Source organism: Embiotoca jacksoni, unplaced genomic scaffold (genome assembly GCF_022577435.1).
Source record: "Embiotoca jacksoni isolate LCO1_2020_lvr unplaced genomic scaffold, fEmbJac1.0.p SCAF_56, whole genome shotgun sequence".
In the NCBI taxonomy this organism is placed as follows: domain Eukaryota; kingdom Metazoa; phylum Chordata; class Actinopteri; family Embiotocidae; genus Embiotoca; species Embiotoca jacksoni.
In genome coordinates, this window is record NW_027185410.1 from 385,684 (window position 1) to 410,338 (window position 24,655).

The window sequence follows — 24,655 nt, forward strand, 5'->3', positions numbered from 1 at the left end:
CTAGTTAACTCAGAGAGCTCAACAGGAGAGAAATGTTCCAAGTTTACATCTGGTCCTACAGTTGCTTTCAGGGCTGCTGTTGCTTAGCAACACATCAGTGATGGTGTCAGGAAGGGTCGGCCCGATTCTCTCCCTGATAGTAAGAATTTTATTAGTAAAGAAGTTGATGAAGTCATTACTGCTGAGAGCTGAAGGAATAGAGGGCTCAACAGAACTGGGACTCTTTGTCAGCCTGCTACAGTGATGAAAAGAAACCTGGGGTTGTTCTTGTTGTCCTCTATTAATGATGAATAACATAAAGTTCTGGCCTTACGAAGAGCTTTCTTATATAATATTAGACTCTCCTTCCAGGCAGGTGAACTTCTTCTAAATTAGTGGAACTCCATTTCCTTTCCATCTTTCTAGTCGCTGCCTAGCAGAGCGTAGTTCTGAGTTGTACCATGGAGACAACTTCCTCTGGTTCATGACTCTCTTCTTCAGAGGGGCGACATCATCTAGAGTTGGAGCAGAGATACTGCAGTGTTTTCTACCAGATGATCCACTTGTGTGGGACTAAGATCAACGTAGATGTCTTCCACTGCTTTAACACACGGCATTAAAGAGGATAAACATGTAACTGCTTCCTTAAACTTGGCCACGACATCATCTGACAGACATCTACTGTCGTGGGATTTATTCCCACATGCTGTGTAGTCCATTATTGGAACTTCAGATGTTGATAAGAAGTGGTCCGACAAAACAGGGTTTGGAGGAAATACAACAACATTTTCAGTTTCCATCCCATACGACAGAACCAGATGGAGGGTGTGGTTACCACGGTGACGGGTTTATTTACATCCTGATAAAAGCCTACAGAATCTAATAATGAGCTGAAAGTAGAACTGAGGCTGTCGTTGTCCATGTCAACATGAATGTTAAAGTCTCCCACTATCATCACTTTATCTGAACTCAGCACTAAATCTGATCAAAAGTCAGAATTCAGTTAGAAACTCTGAATAAGGACCAGGTGGGAGATAAACAACAACAATACAATCCGTTTCTCTGCTTTCCAGTTTGGGTGAGAGACTAAGAGTCAGACTCAAATGATTTATAACTAAGTTTAATTAGTTGTCATGTTGGAGGAGCCTGTTGCCATGGCGCCACAGTTCAGGTGGTCCACAGTGAATGTTTCCCTCAGAAGGTCCCGGTGGACAGTCTGACTCTGGGGGACGAATTCACGTTGACACAAAGGAAACCCAGCTGGTGTCTCCTGACCTGACGATCCTTCTTCGGTCTGGGACAGTGAAGCTCCGAAACGTGATGTCATCAGAACACCTCGCCGGCTCATCGCTTCATCGCCGTAGACTTTCTGAAGACTTTCAAGAGTCTCTGATGACGATTTTTTTTTTGTTTGACACAAAATTGGATGTGTGCCTTCTGCTCATGGAGAAACGGCAGTGCACACGGACCGGCGCTCACAAACACGTGTGTAACACAGCTGCTGATTTTGATCACGTAGTCACTACTTGGCATAGTTACTACTTAATACTCACTGAGGTCAGAGGTGGCTGGTGACCTCACGGTAAAGACAAGACTCCAGGAAGGTGTATGAAATGGTGCCTTCATGTAATTCTCTTGATTCATTTTTTCAGTTTCATGTTCTATTGAAATACACCTGTTATCTCTGGTTTCATTAAGTTTCTATAACTCAACAATCACGAGGCGGTCGTATTACTAAACCGGTAACGTGAGTCTGTGTGTGTGTTTCTGTGTGTGTGTGTGTGCTGGAAGTCTGATTCACACACTGATTTACTGCTCTCTCCACCTCTAATGGACGCTTACAGGAAGCAGCTGCAGAGTGCCGGGCCTTAGACACACACACACACACACATACACACACACACACACACACACACACACACACACACACACACACACTTAAACTCTCTGCATGTGACTGTTACACGTCATCAGTGGGGATTGACCCCTTGGCCTGTATTTAGTCTGACTCAGTAAAGTGAAAGGACTCCATAAAGAGACCTGCGTCCCGTATGAGGTCCGTGAGCCATCATGTTCCCAGCATGGACGTTTGACAAAAGTCATCTGTCTGAAATTAATATATGTTGCAGTATTTTCATTGTTATTTATCAGGCAAATGTACTTTTTTCATACCCTTATACTCTCTACTAACTGAGGAAACTCTGCAGGTCAAGAATGGTCCTAAAAAGACCTCCTTGATTTGCCCTTGTTGTTGAATTTACCAGCATCTGGCTTTGACTTTCCTTTACTGTGTAAATCATTATTACAATAATTACATTAATTGTTTTAACCAACTATTAAGTGATGTCCGTGTTGCTGAGAGGTTACCTGTGTGTTCCTGTTGCATGTGCATGCTGCGTCCATCACTAACCAGAGCTCACAAACAGAAGCGTTTCCAGCGGGCTTTTATTCCCGTGTGTAAAACTGCTTGTGGACGTGTGGAACTGATGAAGGTTGCTGCTTCCTCCTCCTCGGTGCACGTCACGCTGATATTTACCGTTCACACACAACAGGAGCAGTTTCTGAACGTTTTGATCGACCCTCATATTAAAATGTAGCTGGATCTGAAAATAACAATTACACTGTCAGATAATTATCAATTATAAAACAAATCTATAATCATGCTGGGTGTTTAGGAAAAACAAACAAAAGTCTGCAGAATAATTTAATTAATATGATGATTGATTTATTGCCAACATGATTTTTACTCGAGAGTAAAATTCAAGGAACAAAACTGATTGTTTTCAACCGTCATTTTTTTGTGTTGAATGTTTTTTTTAAGGAAAAAACTTTAGCTAAAAACACTCTTGGGAGGCTGCGGCTCAGACGGTAGAGTGGTTTGCACACTAATCGGAAGGTTGGTGGTTCAATCCCCAGCTCCTCCTGTCCACATGCCTTAGTGTCCTTGAGCAAGACACCGAACCCTAAGTTGCTCCTGATGGTGTACCATCAGTGTGTGAATGTTCTCCTGATGGCAGCACCTTGCATGGTGATCTGTCTCATTAGTGGGTGAATGGAAAAACCATGTTAAAGAACTTTGAGACCGAAAGGTGATAAAGCACAAGTACAGACCATTTACTCTCAATGCAACGTCTTGTTTTATTGTTCAGAGACATTAAATATTTCAGACTGTTATGTTAAAATATGTGTCTGCTGTGCATCACGAGATGTTGATGGCTCCTTAAAATGATGTTGGACAGAACAGGATGTGTCATTTTTTGTCCCGGATTGAACCTCAGTCTTCAGTTATCTCCACCACAGTGTGGGTTGGCGGAGCCAAGACACGACGATGAGATGAAACACGAGATAGTTTAGGATAATGTGGGATATTGTCATTATTAACACTTCATTTACTATCGTATAATTCATTTGATAATGATATTGAATATCCATAATATGATACTTTAAGACACTTCCACAGTCTCCTAATATTTCTCAGTATTTTGTGTGTCTCTGCAGATGGGAGGTGACGGCTTGGACCGGCTGCTCGGCGTCCTGCGGCGTTGGCATACAGACCAGGAGTGTGTTCTGCATGCGTCTGTTGTCCATCGAGCAGCAGGACATCCTGACTGTCTCGGAGGACGAGTGCAGGGAGTTCAAACCTGCCATTCTGCAGCCCTGCAACCAGGTGGACTGTCCTCCAGCCTGGGAGACCGAACCCTGGCAGCAGGTAGGCACGTTGTTGGGATGTGTGTGTCTATGGAAGCTGATCGAACTCCTCCCCCTTTGACTCTCCAACTCTCCGTCCTCCTTGCAGTGCTCCCAGTCGTGTGGTGGAGGGGTCCAGGTGAGGAAGGTCTACTGTAAGCAGCTCCTGTCCACGGGCACCTACAGGAGGCTGGAGGACAGAGTCTGCTGGGGGGACAAACCGGCCACCAACAGAGGCTGCAGCAGTGTTGACTGTCTGCCCTACATGGCAGGAGGAGAGTGGGGGAAGGTGAATTAAATTTAATGTGAACCAAAGCCTGATTATCAAGTCTGCTTCTATACCCAGTTTGTTTCATGAGAATACTATTTACAGTGCATCTGGAAAGTATTCACAGCGCTTCACTTTTTCCACATTTTGTTATATTACAGCCTTATTCCAAAATGGATTAAATTCATTTTTTCCCTCAACATTCTACACGCAATACCCCATAATGACAATGTGAAATACATTTGTTTGAAATTTTTGCAAATCTATTAAAAATCAAAAACAAAAAAATCACATGTACATAAGTATTCACAGCCTTTGCCATTACACTCAAAATTGAGCTCAGGTGCTTCCTGTTTCCACTGATCATCCTTGAGATGTTTCTACAACTTGATTGGAGTCCACCTGGTAAATCCAGTTGATTGGACATGATTTGGAAAGACACACACCGTCTATATAAGGTCCAACAGTTGACATGTCAGAGCACAAACCAAGCCATGAAGTCCAAAGAATCATCTGTAGACCTCCGAGACAGGATTGTATCGAGGCTCAGATCTGGGGAAGGGTACAGAAACATTTCTGCAGCATTGAAGGTCCCAATGAGTACAGTGGCCTCCATCATCTGTAAATGGAAGAAGTTTGAACCACCAGGACTCTTCCTAGAGTCGGCCGCTCGGCCAAACTGAGCGATCGGGGGAGAAGGGCCTTAGTCAGGGAGGTGACCAAGAACCCGAGGGTCACTCTGACAGAGCTCCAACGTTGCTCTGTGAAGAGAGGAGAACCTTCCAGAAGGACAACCATCTCTGCAGCATTCCACCAAGCAGGCCTGTATGGTAGAGTGGCCAGACGGAAGACACTCCTCAGTAAAAGCCACATGACAGCCCACCTGGAGTTTACCAAAAGGCACCTGAAGGACTGTCAGACCATGAGAAACTAAATTCTCTGGTCTGATGAAACAAAGATTGAACTCTTTGGCCTGAATGCCAAGCGTCATGTTTGGAGGAAACCAGGCACCGCTCATCACCTGGCCAACACCATCTCTACGGTGAAGCATGGTGGTGGCAGCATCATGCTGTGGGGATGTTTTTCAGCGGCAGGAACTGGGAGACTAGTCAGGATGGAGGGAAAGATGAATGCAGCAATGTACAGAGACATCCTTGATGAAAACCTTCTCCAGAGCGCTCTGGACCTCAGACTGGGGCGAAGGTTCATCTTCCAACAGGACAACGACCCGAAGCACACAGCCAAGATAACAAAGGAATGTCTTCGGGACAACTCTGTGAATGTCTTTGAGAGGCCCAGGCAGAGCCCAGACTTGAACCCGATTGAACATCTCTGGAGAGATCTGAAGATGTCTGAGCACCGACGCTCCCCATCCAACCTGATGGAGCTTGAGAGGTCCTGCAAAGAAGAACGGGAGAAACTGCCCAAGAATAGGAGCCAAGCTTATAGCATCATACTCAAAAAGACTTGAGGCTGTAATTTCTGCCAAAGGTGCTTCAACAAAGTATTGAGCAAAGGCTGTGAATACTTATGTACGTGTGATATTTTTGTTCTTTATTTTTAATAGATTTGCAAAAAATTTAAACAAACTATTTTCACTTTGTCACTATGGGATATTGTGTGTACAATGTTGAGGAAAAAAATGAATTTAATCAATTTTTGAGTAAAGCTGTAACATAACAAAATGTGTAAAAAGTGAAGCGCTGTGAATACTTTCCGGATGCACTGTAGTATGCAACCAGTAGCTCCGCCCCCAGAGATCTGATTGGTCAACTGAACATCTGGAACAAATCATCATGACATCACACCGTGCTCATCACTAGAAATATCACTCCACCTCCTCAGTGGGAAAATAGAATTAGAATAGAGTTTCATATACTATGTAATATAATGTAGTTTCTACTTGTTATAGTTCTATTAAATGACCCATTTGGTGAAGTCGGGTCTCTTTTGGTCCTTTTTGGTCGCTCTGAGCACCCGTACCGTAACACCACGGATAGTCACGCACTTACAATCCTAGAGGAGGCTAGCTGGACCGGTTTGGTTTGAACACATGACACGGAGCTAAAATGTTAAAAACACATGAGAACATGGATATCTTTGTTCATCAGATATCTTTGTTCATCAGATATTGTTGTTCATCAGATATCTTTGTTCATCAGATATCTCTGTTCATCAGATATCTTTGTTCATCACATATCTTGTTCATCAGATATCTTTGTTCATCAGATATCTTTGTTCATCAGATATCTCTGTTCATCAGATATCTTTGTTCACCAGATATCTTGTTCATCAGATATCTTTGTTCATCAGATATCTTTGTTCACCAGATATCTTGTTCATCAGATATCTTTGTTCATCAGATATCTCTGTTCATCAGATATCTTTGTTCATCAGATATCTTGTTCATCAGATATCTTTGTTCATCAGATATCTTTATTCATCAGATATCTCTGTTCATCAGATATCTTTGTTCATCAGATATCTTTGTTCATCAGATATCTTTGTTCACCAGATATCTTGTTCATCAGATATCTTTGTTCATCAGATATCTTTATTCATCAGATATCTTGTTCATCAGATATCTTTGTTCATCAGATATCTTTGTTCATCAGATATCTTTGTTCACCAGATATCTTGTTCATCAGATATCTTTGTTCATCAGATATCTCTGTTCATCAGATATCTTTGTTCATCAGATATCTTGTTCATCAGATATCTTGTTCATCAGATATCTTTGTTCATCAGATATCTCTGTTCATCAGATATCTTTGTTCATCAGATATCTTGTTCATCAGATATCTTTGTTCATCAGATATCTTTATTCATCAGATATCTTGTTCATCAGATATCTTTGTTCATCAGATATCTTTGTTCATCAGATATCTTTGTTCACCAGATATCTTGTTCATCAGATATCTTTGTTCATCAGATATCTCTGTTCATCAGATATCTTTGTTCATCAGATATCTTTATTCATCAGATATCTTTGTTCATCAGATATCTTTGTTCATCAGATATCTTTGTTCATCAGATATCTCTGTTCATCAGATATCTTTGTTCACCAGATATCTTTGTTCATCAGATATCTTTGTTCATCAGATATCTCTGTTCATCAGATATCTTTGTTAATCAGATATATTTGTTCATCAGATATCTTTGTTCACCAGATATCTTTGTTCATCACATATCTTTATTCATCAGATATCTTTGTTCATCAGATATCTTTGTTCATCAGATATCTTTGTTCATCAGATATCTTTATTCATCAGATATCTTGTTCATCAGATATCTTTGTTCATCAGATATCTTTGTTCATCAGATATCTTTGTTCACCAGATATCTTGTTCATCAGATATCTTTGTTCATCAGATATCTCTGTTCATCAGATATCTTTGTTCATCAGATATCTTTATTCATCAGATATCTTTGTTCATCAGATATCTTTGTTCATCAGATATCTTTGTTCATCAGATATCTCTGTTCATCAGATATCTTTGTTCACCAGATATCTTTGTTCATCAGATATCTTTGTTCATCAGATATCTCTGTTCATCAGATATCTTTGTTAATCAGATATATTTGTTCATCAGATATCTTTGTTCACCAGATATCTTTGTTCATCACATATCTTTATTCATCAGATATCTTTGTTCATCAGATATCTTTGTTCATCAGATATCTCTGTTCATCAGATATCTTTGTTCATCAGATATCTTTATTCATCAGATATCTTGTTCATCAGATATCTTTGTTCATCAGATATCTTTGTTCATCACATATCTTTATTCATCAGATATCTTTGTTCATCAGATATCTTTGTTCATCATATATCTTTGTTCACCAGATATCTTTGTTCCAACCAGACTGAACTAGCTGATCAGTTTAGTGTTTCTATGTTCTGTATTTATTCAGTTGGAGACTAGAAATCCTCTCTGTTGCTAGGTGGTTGCTAAGGGTCGGACTACTTCCTGGAGTAGGAAACATTGCTTACGTTACATAAGAGTCTACTGACGTTACTGATTGTTTTCCAGTTGTTAGTCTAACCCATGTGTTGCCATGGAAACAGCGATCACACTAACAAAATGTTTTATATTCTGAGAGTGAACCGCTCCACAACATGAACACATGTAGATTAGGGATTGCGCCTCGGTCCTGATCGCATCACTGAAAGATCCCCTTCTAGTGTAGTATTGTTTAATCAAAGTATATATAATGACTGTGTTTCCTCTGCAGTGCTCGGTGTCCTGTGGTTTGGGGATCCAGCGCCGGGACACGCTGTGTCAGCAGCTGACGGCCTCGGGCCTCCAGGTGACGTTGTCCAGGGAGCAGTGCTCAGCGTTACCGTCACCTCCACTCGTACGGACCTGCCGCATGATGGCCTGTCCCAGTAAGAACACACATACACTCACACACATCTTTATATGTCTATGTTGTGAGAGGCCACATGGTGCAGGCAGCACAGTGTTTTCTATGTCCTCATTGTTTTTGGAGTATTGGATACTGAGCTACTGTTTCACGACCTTAATCGTAGATTTAGTGCATTCAGATTACATACGCACATAATGCGGCTCTTCTTTGAGCCTGATCCTAGAAATGCACGAGACCGCACAATCTCTAGAAAATCTCATGCCCTCTCCTGGATAACACCGGCGTCCAGCTGCAGCGCCACGACCTCCAACAGCTGATCGATGCTTTAAACCACATGCAGCTCGACTCGACTCAACTCTACTCACCTTTAATATATTTCCGTCATGCAAAAGTTTTCACTCGTACCTGGTACTCTTTGACGTCCCCGCTGTCAGGGTTACAAGTTAGCAAAGAAAACACTAAAAGGAAGATGTGAAACACTGCAGACTCCTGACTGAGACAATCGTCACTAGAATCAACGACAGCCTCTTTCTATGAAACACACACAGAAATACTCAATAGTTTGACAGTATAACGTTAAATACAGCAGTTTGAATTAACATCATGATGTAACCGAGGCTCGTCGCACGTCTCTCTGGGATAGTTAGACACACATGAGCATAAATGACACTAAAACCGGGTCCTCAGCCGCTCTCCAGAGTCCAGATTCTTACGGGCCACTTTAGAACCAGTCCACATTCAGAACCAGGTGTCAGAGGTTCGACCTTGCGCGACATTCACCAGTTTTTCTATCTAAATATGAATATTTGCTCCAAGTGGCCGTCTGATCTTTGATTTAATTCCCAGATGAAACAGACTGAATGTTGGTTTGTTTGTTCTGATGAAACTCTCAAAGGAGAACTGTAGCCGGGACATGACAGCTTCCTTAAACATTCTCAGGACCATGTTGGTATGTGTGTGGCAGGAGCGTGATTACCCATGAGGCTGTGAGAAATGTATACACTCCCCCGCCATGTGAAGGGTCTTACTTCATCAAGCTATCAACAGATCTTGTTTTCTCTTTGAAAGTGAATATTTGAAGGTCAGACTTTGAGAACACAGCCGGCCTTATCTCCAGTCTTCATGGTAACATACCGAGCTGTTTACATGGAGGAAGCATGTGTGAAAATCCAGTTCAGCAGCTGCTCAATGAGTGTTGATGAGTTGACATAATAACTATGTAAGCTGGGATACAGTCTGTAAAACACACAACTGAAGACGTTGAACTCCCCACAATTTCCTGAGTCTGACATTTACACTCACCCATTCATCAACCATCAGTGATGTCATCAACCATCAGTGATGTCATCAACCATCAGTGATGTCATCATTGGTTTGTGAACGTTATGAATCCTCCAGTTCAGATTCTGTCCGTCACCATCTTTACTAGTTCGGAACAGTTTGGAGCAGGAAGTGACCATATTTGGATGAGCTGGGGGAGGAGCCAGCGGTGGATCTGACCGATCTGATTGGAAACCTGACGATACTACGTCCCGCCCACCGGTAGCTGTAACCTGACTGCACCACAGGCCTGTCAATCAAACAGACACGCCCCCAAAAACAGGTGTTCTTGAATCTTCTTTTCTAATGAATGAGGGATTATTTTCAGATGGACCTCCAGAAAACTAATAAGAAGGAGTGACTTTAGCTAACAACACCGAGATAACTGATGGACACATTTTATTCACTTTGGATTTGATGAGAGAAGTTGAATGGGAGTCTATGGAGCCGGAGGCTTTTTGGAGCCGACCTCTAGTGGCACTCGCTGGTATTGCAGCTGAAGACACTTCTGGATCAGAACCATTTTACAGACCTGAAGCTACGAACTTTGATATCCAGTCCTCACACCTCGATTGACCAGTTGTGTCGAAGTGAGAGAGTAAGCAGAGTTTGAACTTCTGTCTGTTGATATGAGTTTTAATATGAACAACTCTGTGCACCACAATGGAATTTCCTCCTGGAGAGTCTGTCTTAAAACGGGTTCTATTATCTCCATTTTAAAATGATTTTGTGTTTGTTCAGGAACAATTACAGAATAAACACTTTGTTTCCTGACATGATATCATGACATTTGGAGCATTAAAATTGTGAATTTCACCGAGATAATTCCTCCCACTTTAATTTAAACACATTTTAAAAGTAAACAAGGTGAATAGAAACAGAGGCAGGAGGACGGTGCTGAAAGATATTTAGAGGACACTGTTTCAGCTGCCCAAATCAAACTGGACCAAACTGAATTCAGGTTCCTAAACGTTGACACATTTACTGTTTATTTACTTTTTTTTATGTTATTTTTAATTTTAGAAATAAAAATTAACATTTTATTTTTGATGTGTGGTTGCTACGGTTTTCTTTTTACATGACAAAATGGAATTTACTAAGTTGTTCTCAAACATCTGTATTTGCATTAGCCGCCATTCATTTAGATAGATAGATAGATGGATAGATAGATAGATAGATAGATAGATAGATGGATAGATAGATAGATAGATAGATAGATGGATAGATAGATAGATAGATAGATAGATAGATAGATAGATAGATAGATAGATAGACAGATAGACAGACAGACAGACAGACAGACAGATAGATAGATAGATAGATAGTTACTTTATTAATCTCACAAGGGGAATTTTTTTTTCGCTACAGCAGCATTTATAGATACAGGAAAGCAATAAAATAACAGTAAAAAATATTAAATATAAAAATGCACAGTATATACAATAAATAGAATAAAATAAAATAGAATAATTAAATTAAAACTAACTAAACAATAGTGCAACGTTTTTTAAAAAAATATTTAAACAAACAAGAAAAACAGTCAACAGTGTTATTGTTGTGTGATGGATTTTGCCAGAGAGGAGTTATTGTACAGTCTTATTGTGGTGGACAGGAATGACCTCCTGTATCTGGAATGATCTCCTGTATCTGGAATGATCTCCTGTATAAGGAATGACCTCCTGTATCTGGAATGATCTCCTGTATCTGGAATGATCTCCTGTATCAGGAATGATCTCCTGTATCAGGAATTATCTCCTGTATCAGGAATGATCTCCTGTATCTGGAATGATCTCCTGTATCTGGAATGATCTCCTGTATCTGGAATGATCTCCTGTATCAGGAATGATCTCCTGTATCAGGAATGATCTCCTGTATCTGGATTGATCTCTTGTATCAGGAATGATCTCCTGTATTAGGAATTATCTCCTGTATCAGGAATGATCTCCTGTATCAGGAATGACCTCCTGTATCTGGAATGATCTCCTGTATCAGGAATGATCTCCTGTATGTGGAATGATCTCCTGTATCAGGAATGATCTCCTGTATGTGGAATGATCTCCTGTATCAGGAATGATCTCCTGTATCTGGAATGATCTCCTGTATCAGGAATTATCTCCTGTATGTGGAATGATCTCCTGTATCTGGAATGATCTCCTGTATCTGGAATGATCTCCTGTATCAGGAATGATCTCCTGTATCTGGAATGATCTCCTGTATCGGGAATGATCTCCTGTATCGGGAATGATCTCCTCTATCTGGAATGATCTCCTGTATCAGGAATGATCTCCTGTATCAGGAATGATCTCCTGTATCTGGAATGATCTCCTGTATCGGGAATGATCTCCTGTATTTGTCCTTGTGACAGCAGCTGGAGGAGTCTTTTGGAGAACGTCCTCCTCTGTCCCTGCAGCAGGTGGAGAGGGTGGACAGGATTATCCAATATGGATAATAGTTTGTTCAGCGTCCTCCTCTCCACCACCTTTTCCAGACTATCCAGATTGTAGCCGATGATGGAGCCGGCCTTCTTAACCAGTTTGTTAAGTCTGTTGGTGTCACCGGCTCCAATGCCCCCCCGCCCCCCCACTACCACACCCCCCCCCCCTCCCCCAGCAGACTACTAGAAGTACAATGCACTGGCCACAACAGATGGTAGAACATCCTCAACATCTCTCTGCACACATTGAAGGATCGAAGTTTCCTCAAGAAAAAGAGTCGACTCATCACCTTCTTGTAGACAGCGTTGATGTTGGTCTTCCAGTTCAGTTTGTTGTCATGGAGACACCAGGTACTTGTCCTCCTCCACCATGTCCACCTCCTCTCCCAGAACTCTCAGCGGTTGTGGAGCCGTCGTCTTCCTCCTGAAGTCGACCACCATCTCTCTGGTCTTGGCCACATTCAGGAGGAGGTGATTTCTACCAGCCCACTCCACAAAGTCCTTCACTACTGTCCTGTACTCATCCTCCCGTCCATCCCTTATACACCATCCACTGACTCCTCCTCCCGTCCATCCCTTATACACCGTCCGCTGACTCCTCCTCCCGTCCATCCCTTATACACCATCCACTGACTCCTCCTCCCGTCCATCCCTTATACACCGTCCGCTGACTCCTCCTCCCGTCCATCCCTTATACACCGACCACTGAGTCCTCCTCCCGTCCATCCCTTATACACCGTCCGCTGACTCCTCCTCCCGTCCATCCCTTATACACCGTCCACTGACTCCTCCTCCCGTCCATCCCTTATACACCGTCCACTGACTCCTCCTCCTGTCCATCCCTTATACACCGACCACTGAGTCCTCCTCCCGTCCATCCCTTATACACCGTCCACTGACTCCTCCTCCCGTCCATCCCTTATACACCGTCCACTGACTCCTCCTCCCGTCCATCCCTTATACACCATCCACTGACTCCTCCTCCCGTCCATCCCTTATACACCGTCCGCTGACTCCTCCTCCCGTCCATCCCTTATACACCGTCCACTGACTCCTCCTCCTGTCCATCCCTTATACACCGACCACTGAGTCCTCCTCCCGTCCATCCCTTATACACCGTCCACTGACTCCTCCTCCCGTCCATCCCTTATACACCATCCACTGACTCCTCCTCCCGTCCATCCCTTATACACCGTCCGCTGACTCCTCCTCCCGTCCATCCCTTATACACCGACCACTGACTCCTCCTCCCGTCCATCCCTTATACACCGTCCACTGCAGAGTCATCAGAGAACTTCTGCAGATGTCTTGACTCTGAGTTGTTCTGGAAGTCAGTGGTGTATAAGGTGAACAGGAAGGAGACAGAACAGTTCCCTGAGGAGCTCCAGTACCACTGACCACCGTATCAGACAGCACACTGCCCAGACGGACAAACTGTGGCCTGCCTGTCAGGTAGTCACTGATCCAGGAGACGGTGGACGTGTCCACCCCCACCACCTGCAGCTTCTCACTCAGCAGCAGTGGTTGGATGGTGTTAAATGCACTGGAGAAATCAAAGAAAGTGATTCTCACAGTCACCGGTTCCATCCAGGTGAGACTGAGCTCGTTGCAGCAGGTAGATGATGGCGTCACCAATCTGAATATCTATAAACTGCATAAAAGGAGTTTCTGTCATTATTTTTTACACAAAGGTAAACTCACCAACACCGAATATTTCCATGTAGCTGGAGGTAGAACAACCCTCTGAGAGATCGTACGTCTGATCGTCTCCATCTGGACTCGACTGTATGTTGGTGTTCAGGAGGTTTTCATGTTTTATCGTCACACAGAACTCAAACTGCATCCAGTTTGGACATCCTCTGATTTACGTCAGAATTAGGTTTAAGGATGTTTTCTTTTCTATTTTACTTACTTGTGCATGTCGTCTCACATGTGGCCCGTTTTCATCTGTATGATTTATTCGTCAGTGAAATAATTTGTCTTCATATTGTGCATGAAGCGACAGAGTGGTTCCACTAAGAGAATCTGCACTACTTACTGTGTACAAAAATGTATTATCAAGTCCAACCGAAGCTAATGTGAGAACTCAGCCGTCTGAGTTGGCCAAATAACCCGAAGCCTTTTTTCAGTATGAAATCCCCATTTTTTGGTATTTCAACAGAAAGTGTCTCAGCTGCAGCAGCCGAGGGAAACGTCTGGCAGTTGCATGAAGGTTTGTTGCTGGGAATAAAATCCTGACTGCAACTGCCAAGACGAAGCTTCATTCTGGCTTCGACTGAACCTCATAATGCATGTTTACATTTTTACATTTTTACAGCCAACACAGTCGTGCCTCTGAGGTACGTCTTTACAAGCAGCATGAATGAGGACATGAAATCTGAGGGACAAATTAATAAAATGTTCTTTTAAGATTAGTTTCAAAAGAAAGAAATGTCAGAAACTACCAAAGAACTTTTTTTTGGCTCGTGTCATTTATTGTTATTTATGTCCCACAGCACAGTGTGACTAATCCAGCTGTTGTTGTAAAAGCTGCTCAGTCTGATATTTCTCTGAAGTCCTGATCAGCCGTATGTAATGTTTTACAGTGATAATCAATCTGGCCTCCTCTCTGAAGGTGACTTCATTCTGTTTTACTGTTCTGAAACTGAGCAGCTTCTGTGACTGAGACTTTATCTTGCAGGATTTTATTTGAGTTCATGATGTAAAGTCGATTTTCTGGTTCCCATTTATCCCAGTAGCTCCAGGGGAGAGAGGGGGGGGGAGATACATTTTCTCACAGTCTAAATATGACCATCAATCAGCATGGTGTACAGTCATCATTACTCACAGTGACCTAAAACACAGACTGTATATAAAATTATTCGTAGCATCCGTCTCCAAAAATGGTTCCGATCCAGAAGTGTCTTCAGCTGCAATACCAGCGAGTGCCACTAGAGGTCGGCTCCAAAAAGCCTCCGGCTCCATAGACTCCCATTCAACTTCTCTCATCAAATCCAAAGTGAATAAAATGTGTCCATCAGTTATCTCGGTGTTGTTAGCTAAAGTCACTCCTTCTTATTAGTTTTCTGGAGGTCCATCTGAAAATAATCCCTCATTCATTAGAAAAGAAGATTCAAGAAGACCTGTTTTTGGGGGCGTGTCTGTTTGATTGACAGGTCTGTGGTGCAGTCAGGTTACAGCTATCGGTGGGCGGGAAGTAGTATCGTCAGGTTTCCGATCAGATCGGTCAGATCCACCGCTGGCTCCTCCCCCAGCTCGTCCAAATATGGTCACTTCCTGCTCCAAACCGCTCCGAACTAGCAAAGATGGTGACGGACAGAATCTGAACTTTTAGGATTCATAACGTTCACAAACCAACGATGACATCACTGATGGATGATGAAATCACTGATGGTTGATTACATCACTGATGGTTGATACTTGACCGAAACTTTTCCTGTTTGTTTGGACATTTTCTGTGTTATGGAACACTCAATGTTAAGCATAGTGCAGCTTTTATTTTGAAATAAACACAGAAGGTCTTTGACATGAAACATACACCATCTCACCAGATAAATGATCTCATGTTTGTGTCCAGAGGTTGTCAGAAAGAATTTATTTCTGCTACAACAGTTTTTTCACTGCACAAAAAATGAGACCAAAAAAGTTCCATTCATCACACAAACACACCGTTGTGTCATCTGTGACTGTGTGTGTCTGTGAGGTGATGCAACACTCACACACACTCCTGAACGCACATGTAAATGACGACTTCATGTTTCCTCTGAAGACCGACAGTCGTTCAAAATCTGCTCCAACTGACTCTGTGAGGTCAAATCAGGACGTTATTGTTCATCGTTCTGACATCCAGAAACATCTTTGAACATAATAAGATGAAATCAGTATCATTAATTAACTCCTTCATACCCATTAGTGGAGATTACAAAGCTTTCAAAGATATTTTAAGATGCTTTTTAAAGAATGAAAAACTCAGATTTCTGGGTTTGACTCTTTCATACACTAAAAACATCACGATTTTATAAATTTAGATTTTTTTTTTTTTTCTACCAGTTATTTAAACAATGCCGTCACAGAAATGATATTTATGAATTTGCACTAGTTCTTGTTCGTGTACAGAAGAAGTTGTAATGATAAGCTACATAAAACTAAATTAAGCCAAAGTAACAGCTGTAACATTAATTTCTTTAAGGAATGGTTTAACACTGTTCATATTATATTATGTTTATATATATTCATATTAGACTAAAAGATGGACATCAGGCTCACGTCTGTGAGTTCAGAACAAATCTGGACTCAGGACCTGGTTAGCCTCATTTAGCTTGGGAAAATATAGATTTTAATAATCCTTCAAATCAGCTGTAAAATTCACAAATTATTAATACTAAACCAAACTAAACTGTTGTTTGTACACTTCTGTTGTCATGAGTGACATTAGAGGTATTTCTAAAATGTTCATCCAACTTTTGCAAAGAGTCAATAAGTGTATTTCCCAGATTGCTGTACTGCTCCTTGAAGTTTGTCCAACTTTTTAAATGGTGAAACAATTGAATCTTTTTGTGTGTCTTTCTGCAGGACCGTTATAAAAGTACAGACGTAAGCAAAACTCACTTAACATGTTCTCATTTTCCAGAACACAAGAAGGAGATCCGACCTAAAGACCCGCGAAAGGTTGTGGTGAAGAGCCAAGTCAAGCAGATGGGGAGACGGCCTGCGAAGGCTCGAGGCTACGAGGAGGGGGTCAAACGGTGTCCATTTCTGATGGGTCAGCACCGCATCTACATCCAGACCCACAAAGAGAAACGCCTCCACCTGACCGTCGGAGGCCACGCCTACCTCCTCCCCAACACCTCCGTGGTTATCAAATGCCCCGTCAGACGGTTCCCCAAAACCTCCATCCGCTGGCTCAAAGACAGGAGCCCCTTACCCAGCTCCAAACGCCTGGGCGTCACCAAGTCCGGCTCTCTGAAGATCCATTTCCTCGGGGCGGATGACATCGGGGTGTACAAGTGTGTCGCTGGACCCGCCTCCGACATATTCACCCTCCAGCTGATCGGCAGTGAAAGCAGGTCGACCGGCAGACCGTCCACCGCCAGTCCTCGTCCCAACTGGGAGGACGTGATGCCGAGTTGCCATAGCCACTACTCGCTCCGGGAGCTGAACTGGCCCAGACTCCGTGTGTCTCTGCTGCCCCCTGGTGAGCAGGAGGCCTCCCTGCAGCCACGGGTGGAGGAGAGGCTGATCAACATCACCCTGCAGGCTGACCATGAAGAGATCCAGCAGGAGCAGGCCTCACAACTCATCTCCTCCCTGCTGACCCACATGTCTGCTGCCCAGCTCTGGACCAGAACCACGAAGGGAGGAAAACCAGCAGAAGGTAATTAAAAACCCGGCTGCCCATGTGTTCAACTGAAGCTGTCCTAAAAATACATTAAGATGCTCTTCTTATTCTCAGGAGGACAAATTCTTTCTTCTGCCACCTTCTCCATGTCTTTCACTCACATAAAATACAGTGATGTCAGCCATCCGTTACATGTTTTAATATTTGCTCCTAGAAACGTTAGCTAATAGCCATTTGAATAATGTTCTTCATTAAAACCAAAACAATTTATTTTGTTTTTTTCTTGGCAAACTATTTAAAAACTTGGACTTCACATTTGACCAAAGTGTTGTTTTTATTAAGACGAGTTTCTGAAAATACATCTATATTTTACAAAAAACAAGCATATAATTGTACAAAAAAAGAAGAAACAAATAAACAAACAATCCTCTGACATCGCTCATCAACAACGTTTTTAAAATAGTCCAATCAGCAGTGATGATAAGACTGTAAGAGATTTGATTTAGTCCCACCCTGATGTTTGATGTGGACATTTCACTGCTGCCTCATATCGATTACATAACTGTATGTATAAGCAGATATACAGATGTTCTGATATTGGATGACCAGTCTTGGTGTTACTCCGAGAGATAAAACATTTGATCTTCATGTTGTGTTTGTATCTGATTTGTCCCACAGACAAGCTGCCCAACTGGTCCGAGCACTCCTCATCGGAGACGGCGGTGAGCCGACCGGTGATCATCCGACAGCAGCAAAACCTCCCGCTGACGTTTCAGAAGAACATCAACATCAGTGTCGGACACAGCGCCCTCCTCACGAACGCCATGCAGTCGCTGACCATACGCTGTCCTGCAGAGGGCAGCCCTCCTCCCACAATCAGCTGGAGCAAGGATGGAGCTCCGCTGCAGCACACTGACAGGTAACACGCCGACAGGTAATGTGTTTTTGGGGGCGTGTCTATTTGATTGACAGGCCTGTGGTGCAGTCAGGTTACAGCTATCGGTGGGCGGGACGTAGTATCGTCAGGTTTCCAATCAGATCGGTCAGATCCAGCGCTGGCTCCTCCCCCAGCTCGTCCAAATATGGTCACTTCCTGCTCCAAACCGCTCTGAACTAACAAAGATGGTGACGGACAGAATCTGAACTGGAGGATTCATAATGTTCACAAACCAACGATGACATCACTGATGGATGATGACATCACTGATGGTTGATTTGAACCAAACTACACATGTGAACTTAAACTCTCCACCGTAACTCAGCTGTTGAAAGAGAAACACCCCAAATACATATTCTGAGAAGTCCATTTTTTAACCCTGAACTCAACTACTTTGTAGGAGAAAATCTGTGAAATCAGATGTAAACAAATTTTGATTGAAGGTGAATATTGGCACAATAAAAGCAATATTGTAAATAAACAATGGGCAAAGCAGTGTGTTGGCGTAACTGTAGTGGACAGTGTCAGACATCAGCAAGGCTCCGCCTCTTTGAGGCGGGCTGACGATGATCCTGTGAAATGGGACGATGATGTGAATGAACAGGAGGTGATTCTGCAGATTATTCTAACAGTGAAGCTCTGGTTTCCCAGAACGGTTCAGATGAGCTGATCCACCATGTTTCTGCACTGCGATACACATTTAAACAGCCTGTGGATACGATGCTGTGGATGGCGTGAACTGTCCTGTTTCAGCCTCATTGAGCAGCCAGTCCTATGAATATGGATGACCTTTTAAAATAACATTTCATGTCAGAAGGAAGCAGACCACACCGGTCAACCGAAGCCCTGAGCCGCCCTTTGAAAAAACATTGGATTTCACTGCTCTGCTCGAGGACCTGCCAATCATCCCATGATTGACAGCTGTAGACAGAGAGGTCTCCTGCTCCGATACGTTACACGCCATGCTGCTCTTAATTCCTCTAGTTTCAGGCACTGAACCTTAACCCTTGTGTAAGGGTTAGTCAGAATGCTGCTCGTAGATTTGTTCTCTAAAGCATGGTCTCGAACAAGCAGCAACCATCAGTGAGGTCATCAACCATCAGTGATGTCATCAACCATCAGTGATGTCATCGTTGGTTTGTGAACGTTATGAATCCTCCAGTTCAGATTCTGTCCGTCACCATCTTTGCTAGTTCAGAGCGGTTTGGAGCAGGAAGTGACCATATTTGGACGAGCAGGGGGAGGAGCCAGAGGTGGATCTGACCGATCTGATTGGAAACCTGACGATACTACGTCCCGCCCACCGATAGCTGTAACCTGACTGCACCACAGGCCTGTCAATCAAACAGACACGCCCCAAAAACAGGTATTTTTGAATGGGACAGTAAAAACTTTTGATATTCAACATGGTCAAATAACACACTGTGCAAACTAATTTCAACTTCTTTTTATTTTAAATTTAAAGCTTCCCGATACCTTGATAATATTAAACTTGCTTTTTCTCTTGCTCAGCTTTTCCTGAGGGACTCTGACATTTGAAGAAAGGTTCTGAGTTGCCAGAATGAACCAAAGTCCGATAAACAGATCAACATCGGTTTGATCTCGGTGCATTCAGGGAGGGAAACTGCTGCTTCCAAGAAAAAGAAACTAACAACTCTCCGGTTGTCTTTGTTTCCGACTGCATGTTGTTAGTTTTCAGGTTAATGAGCAGCCGTCTGCGTGTAGTTCAGTCTGGACACTGATCACACCTGCACAGTGAAGACAGGACTTTAGAGATGCTGTGTACAGCCACTGATTCAACCCGTCACCAAACAGCCAAAACATTTTAATATAGCGGATAAAACAGGACATTTGGCATTATCCTCAGTCTCAGACTTGACTGTACACGATGCACCAAGATGAAATTTATATTGATCTTATGATTTGACGCCAAAGAAACACATTTCCCAAAATGTCCAGCTGTTCTTCACATCTGAGCACAAGAGGACAAATCTCTGAGTCTGAGGAAGAGATTCAAAGCTACAGTGAGACGGACACTTGATGGACATTAACAGGACCTGTGGGCTGTGGATGAAACACAGTGAGCGTGATAACAGCTGGAGTTCCCTCTGTGCAACACGCTGAGCTGAGGTCGACCTTTAAAAAACACTTTCTTCACATTTATTTATGTATTTTCATTCCACAGAAAACAGTTCACATCAGTGTTATTATGGAGGGAAAATATTTTCAGTTTTTTCTAATATTGTTGTCATGAATGCAAGAATAACCTTGATGGAGAATTTGTATTTGTGTCTGTGGTGGATTGAATTTACATGCAAATGTCTTCTGTTCTCTGTATATAGAGAGCTGTAATGTAACCCGTGTCTGAACACCTTAATTACATTTTTTGCAACAAGTCCTGCAACCGATACGACCAACATACTGTCGGTCATTTGTTCTCAACAACCCACAGTTGGGTTTAGTTTGAGGCACATTGGTTAGAGTTGATTAGAGTTAGAAACTAAGATAATAGTCTGAGTTCAAATGAATCAAAACTTGTGTGCATCACATTCATTTGGTTGCCATGACAAAGCATCCTGGTGATCGTTAGAAGTTGTTTAACTTTAAAAGCTATTGTCCTTGTTTGTCTGCAGGGTGTCCTGGGATGGTGGAGGTCTTCACATCCTCCAGCCCAGAGCGTTGGACCGCGGCCACTACAAGTGTAGAGCTGCCAACACACGAGGCTCCGACTCCGAGACGTCGCATCTCCTCCTAGCAGGTGAGTCTCCCCTTTAATACTTTAATCTTATATAAAGTCACATTATTAAGCACTTCTGTAATTACAATTACACATGGTATCACTGTTGCTTGTTTTAAGTTTAAAACAGAATAGCTAATTTTATAAAACATAAAAATGTGCTAACATTAAGTTTACTTTCCTCCATTGACTACAATGGAGGACAGCTATCTAATAATGGATTACCTCCTTAGCTTTGGTTATAACATTATTAGATATCTACTGAGACAGAATTATTTTTACCCAATGGGGTGTCGTCTATTATTGTAGATTAAAATGTTATTAAAGAATGGTGACTGTTCAGTCTAATTATTAAATGCAGTGTTGATGTTGTCATTATTAAAATCTTATTGAAAAGCAGTTGAAGTCATCCACTATATTAATCATGAAACTCTTTCTCTGTGTGACTCCTCAGAGCCTCCAGCCATCACGGTGTCATGGAGGAACGTTTCAGACCACGGGGTGGTGTCGGGCCACGGCTTGAGGGCCACCGTTGGGGGACGAGTCAGCGTTCGGCCGGGTGCCAACCTCACTCTGGACTGTCCTGTCACCGGTACGTCACAACACCATTCATAAAGAAAGACCTTCTCACACAAATAACAAAAAACACGTCCACTCATTTTAATGGACTTGAATGGGCTGTATCTATATTCAGAGGGCTTTTTCTGCTGAAAAACCACCGCAACTCAAACAGCGTTTATCCATCGACGCCCGTGACAAAAGAAATACATGTTACTGCAGGAAACTGCAAACAAAGTTCGTTATCACTCTTCTTATTATGATCATTTTTAATCATGAAGGTTTTGTATTTGTATAACTGTCCCAGAGAGAAGCGATGTTGTTTACGTGCCTGATGACTTTCTGGTGTAAAGTCTCTGGGCAGAGCAGTACCGAACTGGGCCAGCAGGAGGCACACGAGTCAATCTCCTCATCTCACCCAAAATGTTAAAATATTGATTTAATCCTTGTAATATTTTCATCTTCTGCACTTAGTCACCACTTTATTAGTAAGTGAGCGGTGGATCTGACTGGATCTCGATACTACGTCCCGCCCACCGATAGCAGAAACCTGACTGGACCACAGGCCTGTCAATCAAACGGACACGCCCCCAAAAACAGGTCTTCTTGAATCTTCTTTTCTAATGAATGAGGGATTATTTTCAGATGGACCTCCAGAAAACTAATAAGAAGGAGTGACTTTAGCTAACAACACCGAGATAACTGATGGACACATTTTATTCACTTTGGATTTGATGAGAGAAGTTGAATGGGAGTCTATGGAGCCGGAGGCTTTTTGGAGACGACCTCTAGTGGCACTCGCTGGTATTGCAGCTGAAGACACTTCTGGATCAGAACCATTTTACAGACCTGAAGCTACGAACTCTTTTATAAACAGTCTGTGATAAACACAAATCCAAAATCCATCCTTAATATCATTTGAGGGTGATTTAAATGCCACAGCCGATCTCAATCTGGAGCTCTGTTGAGCTCTTTTGGGACGTGGTTGAAAATACGAATATGCTGCCAATAAATCTGCAACAACATTTTGATGCAATCATTTCAACATGGAGCAGAATCTCTCAGGAATGTTTGTGGCACCTCGTTGGATCTGTAGTTCGGTTTGTTCTGGTGGAGACAGTCCTCCCATTCTTACACACACACACACACACACACACACACACACAGATCTATAAATATACACACGGACTGCTGCTTCACTCATCCAATAACAAAGTGATAAAAAGGTCTGTGAAAACAGGCTTTTCAGCTGGTTGCAAAAGGCTGCTGCACTGAGAGCCAATATGACATCAGGTAGGTGTGTGTGTGTGTGTGTGTGTGTGTGTGTGTGTGTGTGTGTGTGTGTGTGTGTGTGTGTGTGTGTGTGTGTGTGTGTGTGTGTGTGTAGGGATGAGATAAACCTGACTGAAAGTGATATATTTCATGTAAATAAAAGAAGTGAAGTTGGTAATAGAGGACATCACTCCTTTCACTGGCAGCAGTGTTGTGAAGACAGATGTCTGAAACACACAAACACAAACACACACACACACACACACACACACAGATTAACACATGGAGTATTTCTAACGAGGCTTTCAGTGCAAAGACATCAACAACAGTTTGTGTGTGTGTGTGTGTATATATACAGTGCATCCAGAAAGTATTCACAGCGCTTCACTTTTTACACATTTTGTTATGTTACAGCCTTACTCCAAAATGGATTAAATTCATTTTTTTCCTCAAAATTCTACACACAATATCCCATAATGACAACGTGAAATACATTTTTTTTTTTTAATTTTTGCAAATCCATTAAAAATCAAAAACAAAAAAAATCACATGTACATAAGTATTCACAGCCTTTGCCATTACACTCAAAATTGAGCTCAGGTGCTTCCTGTTTCCACTGATCATCCTTGAGATGTTTCTATATATGTACTCGTCCTCCCGTCCATCCCTTATACATCGTCCACTGCAGAGTCATCAGAGAACTTCTGCAGATGTCTTGACTCTGAGTTGTTCTGGAAGTCAGTGGTGTAGAAGGTGAACAGGAAGGAGACAGAACAGTTCCCTGAGGAGCTCCAGTACCACTGACCACCGTATCAGACAGCACACTGCCCAGACGGACAAACTGTGGCCTGCCTGTCAGGTAGTCACTGATCCAGGAGACGGTGGACGTGTCCACCCCCACCACCCGCAGCTTCTCACTCAGTAGCAGTGGTTGGATGGTGTTGAATGCACTGGAGAAATCAAAGAAAGTGATTCTCACAGAGTCACCGGTTCCATCCAGGTGAGACTGAGCTCGTTGCAGCAGGTAGATGATGGCGTCGTCCACTCCCACATGAGGCTGGTACGCAAATTGCAGCGGGTCCAGAGAAGATTTCACCAGCGGCCTGAGGTGGGCCAAGACCAGCCTCTCCAGCACCTTCATCACATGAGATGTGAGGGCAACCGGTCGGTAGTCGTTGAGGCCAGATGGAGTCGTCTTCTTAGGGACAGGAACCAGGCAGGATGTCTTCCACAGCACCGGGACTTCCTCCTGCTTCAGGCTCAGGTTGAAGAGGTGTTGTAGGACCTCAGCCAGCTGGACGGCGCAGGTCTTCAGGACCACGGGGCCGATGCCGTCAGGTCCTGCAGCCTTGCGCTGGTGGATTCTCTCCAGCTGTCTCCTAACCTGGCCAGTCGTCACAGAGGGGGGTGGAGGGGGGTCAAGGTGTCGATGCAGCTCACCAGGGGGGGGAGGGGGTGGCAGCAGAGGTGTTTGGGAGGTGTAAGGTGTGGAGGAGACAGATGAGGGTGGTGAACTAAACCTGTTGAAGAAACAGTTTAGCTCATTGGACCTCCCAGGGAGCCCCCTGATTGTTCCTCTCCAGGTTCCCCCTGATTGTTCCTCTCCAGGTTCCCCCTGGTTGTTCCTCTCCAGGTTCCCCCTGATTGTTCCTCTCCAGGTTCCCCCTGGTTGCTCCTCTCCAGGTTCACCCTGGTTGTCTCTCTCTCCCCTTGAACCCACTAATCTCCTTCACACCTCCCTCACGTTGTTCTGC

The 24,655-nt window shown here is 43.1% G+C and overlaps 1 protein-coding gene across 3 annotated transcripts in view; it reads left to right on the forward strand.

The window, feature by feature from the left end:
- The window catches only part of adamtsl3 (ADAMTS-like 3), a 190,935-nt gene that overhangs the window by 147,254 nt on the left and 19,026 nt on the right, over positions 1-24,655 (forward strand). For all 3 annotated transcript variants that reach the window (XM_069172923.1, XM_069172924.1, XM_069172925.1), the window contains exons 18-24: positions 3,478-3,688; positions 3,776-3,955; positions 8,171-8,324; positions 16,690-17,433; positions 18,076-18,316; positions 20,968-21,092; positions 21,526-21,663. In XM_069172923.1, the coding sequence (XP_069029024.1) occupies positions 3,478-3,688; positions 3,776-3,955; positions 8,171-8,324; positions 16,690-17,433; positions 18,076-18,316; positions 20,968-21,092; positions 21,526-21,663 (1,793 nt within the window). The remainder of the gene's footprint in view (positions 1-3,477; positions 3,689-3,775; positions 3,956-8,170; positions 8,325-16,689; positions 17,434-18,075; positions 18,317-20,967; positions 21,093-21,525; positions 21,664-24,655) is intronic.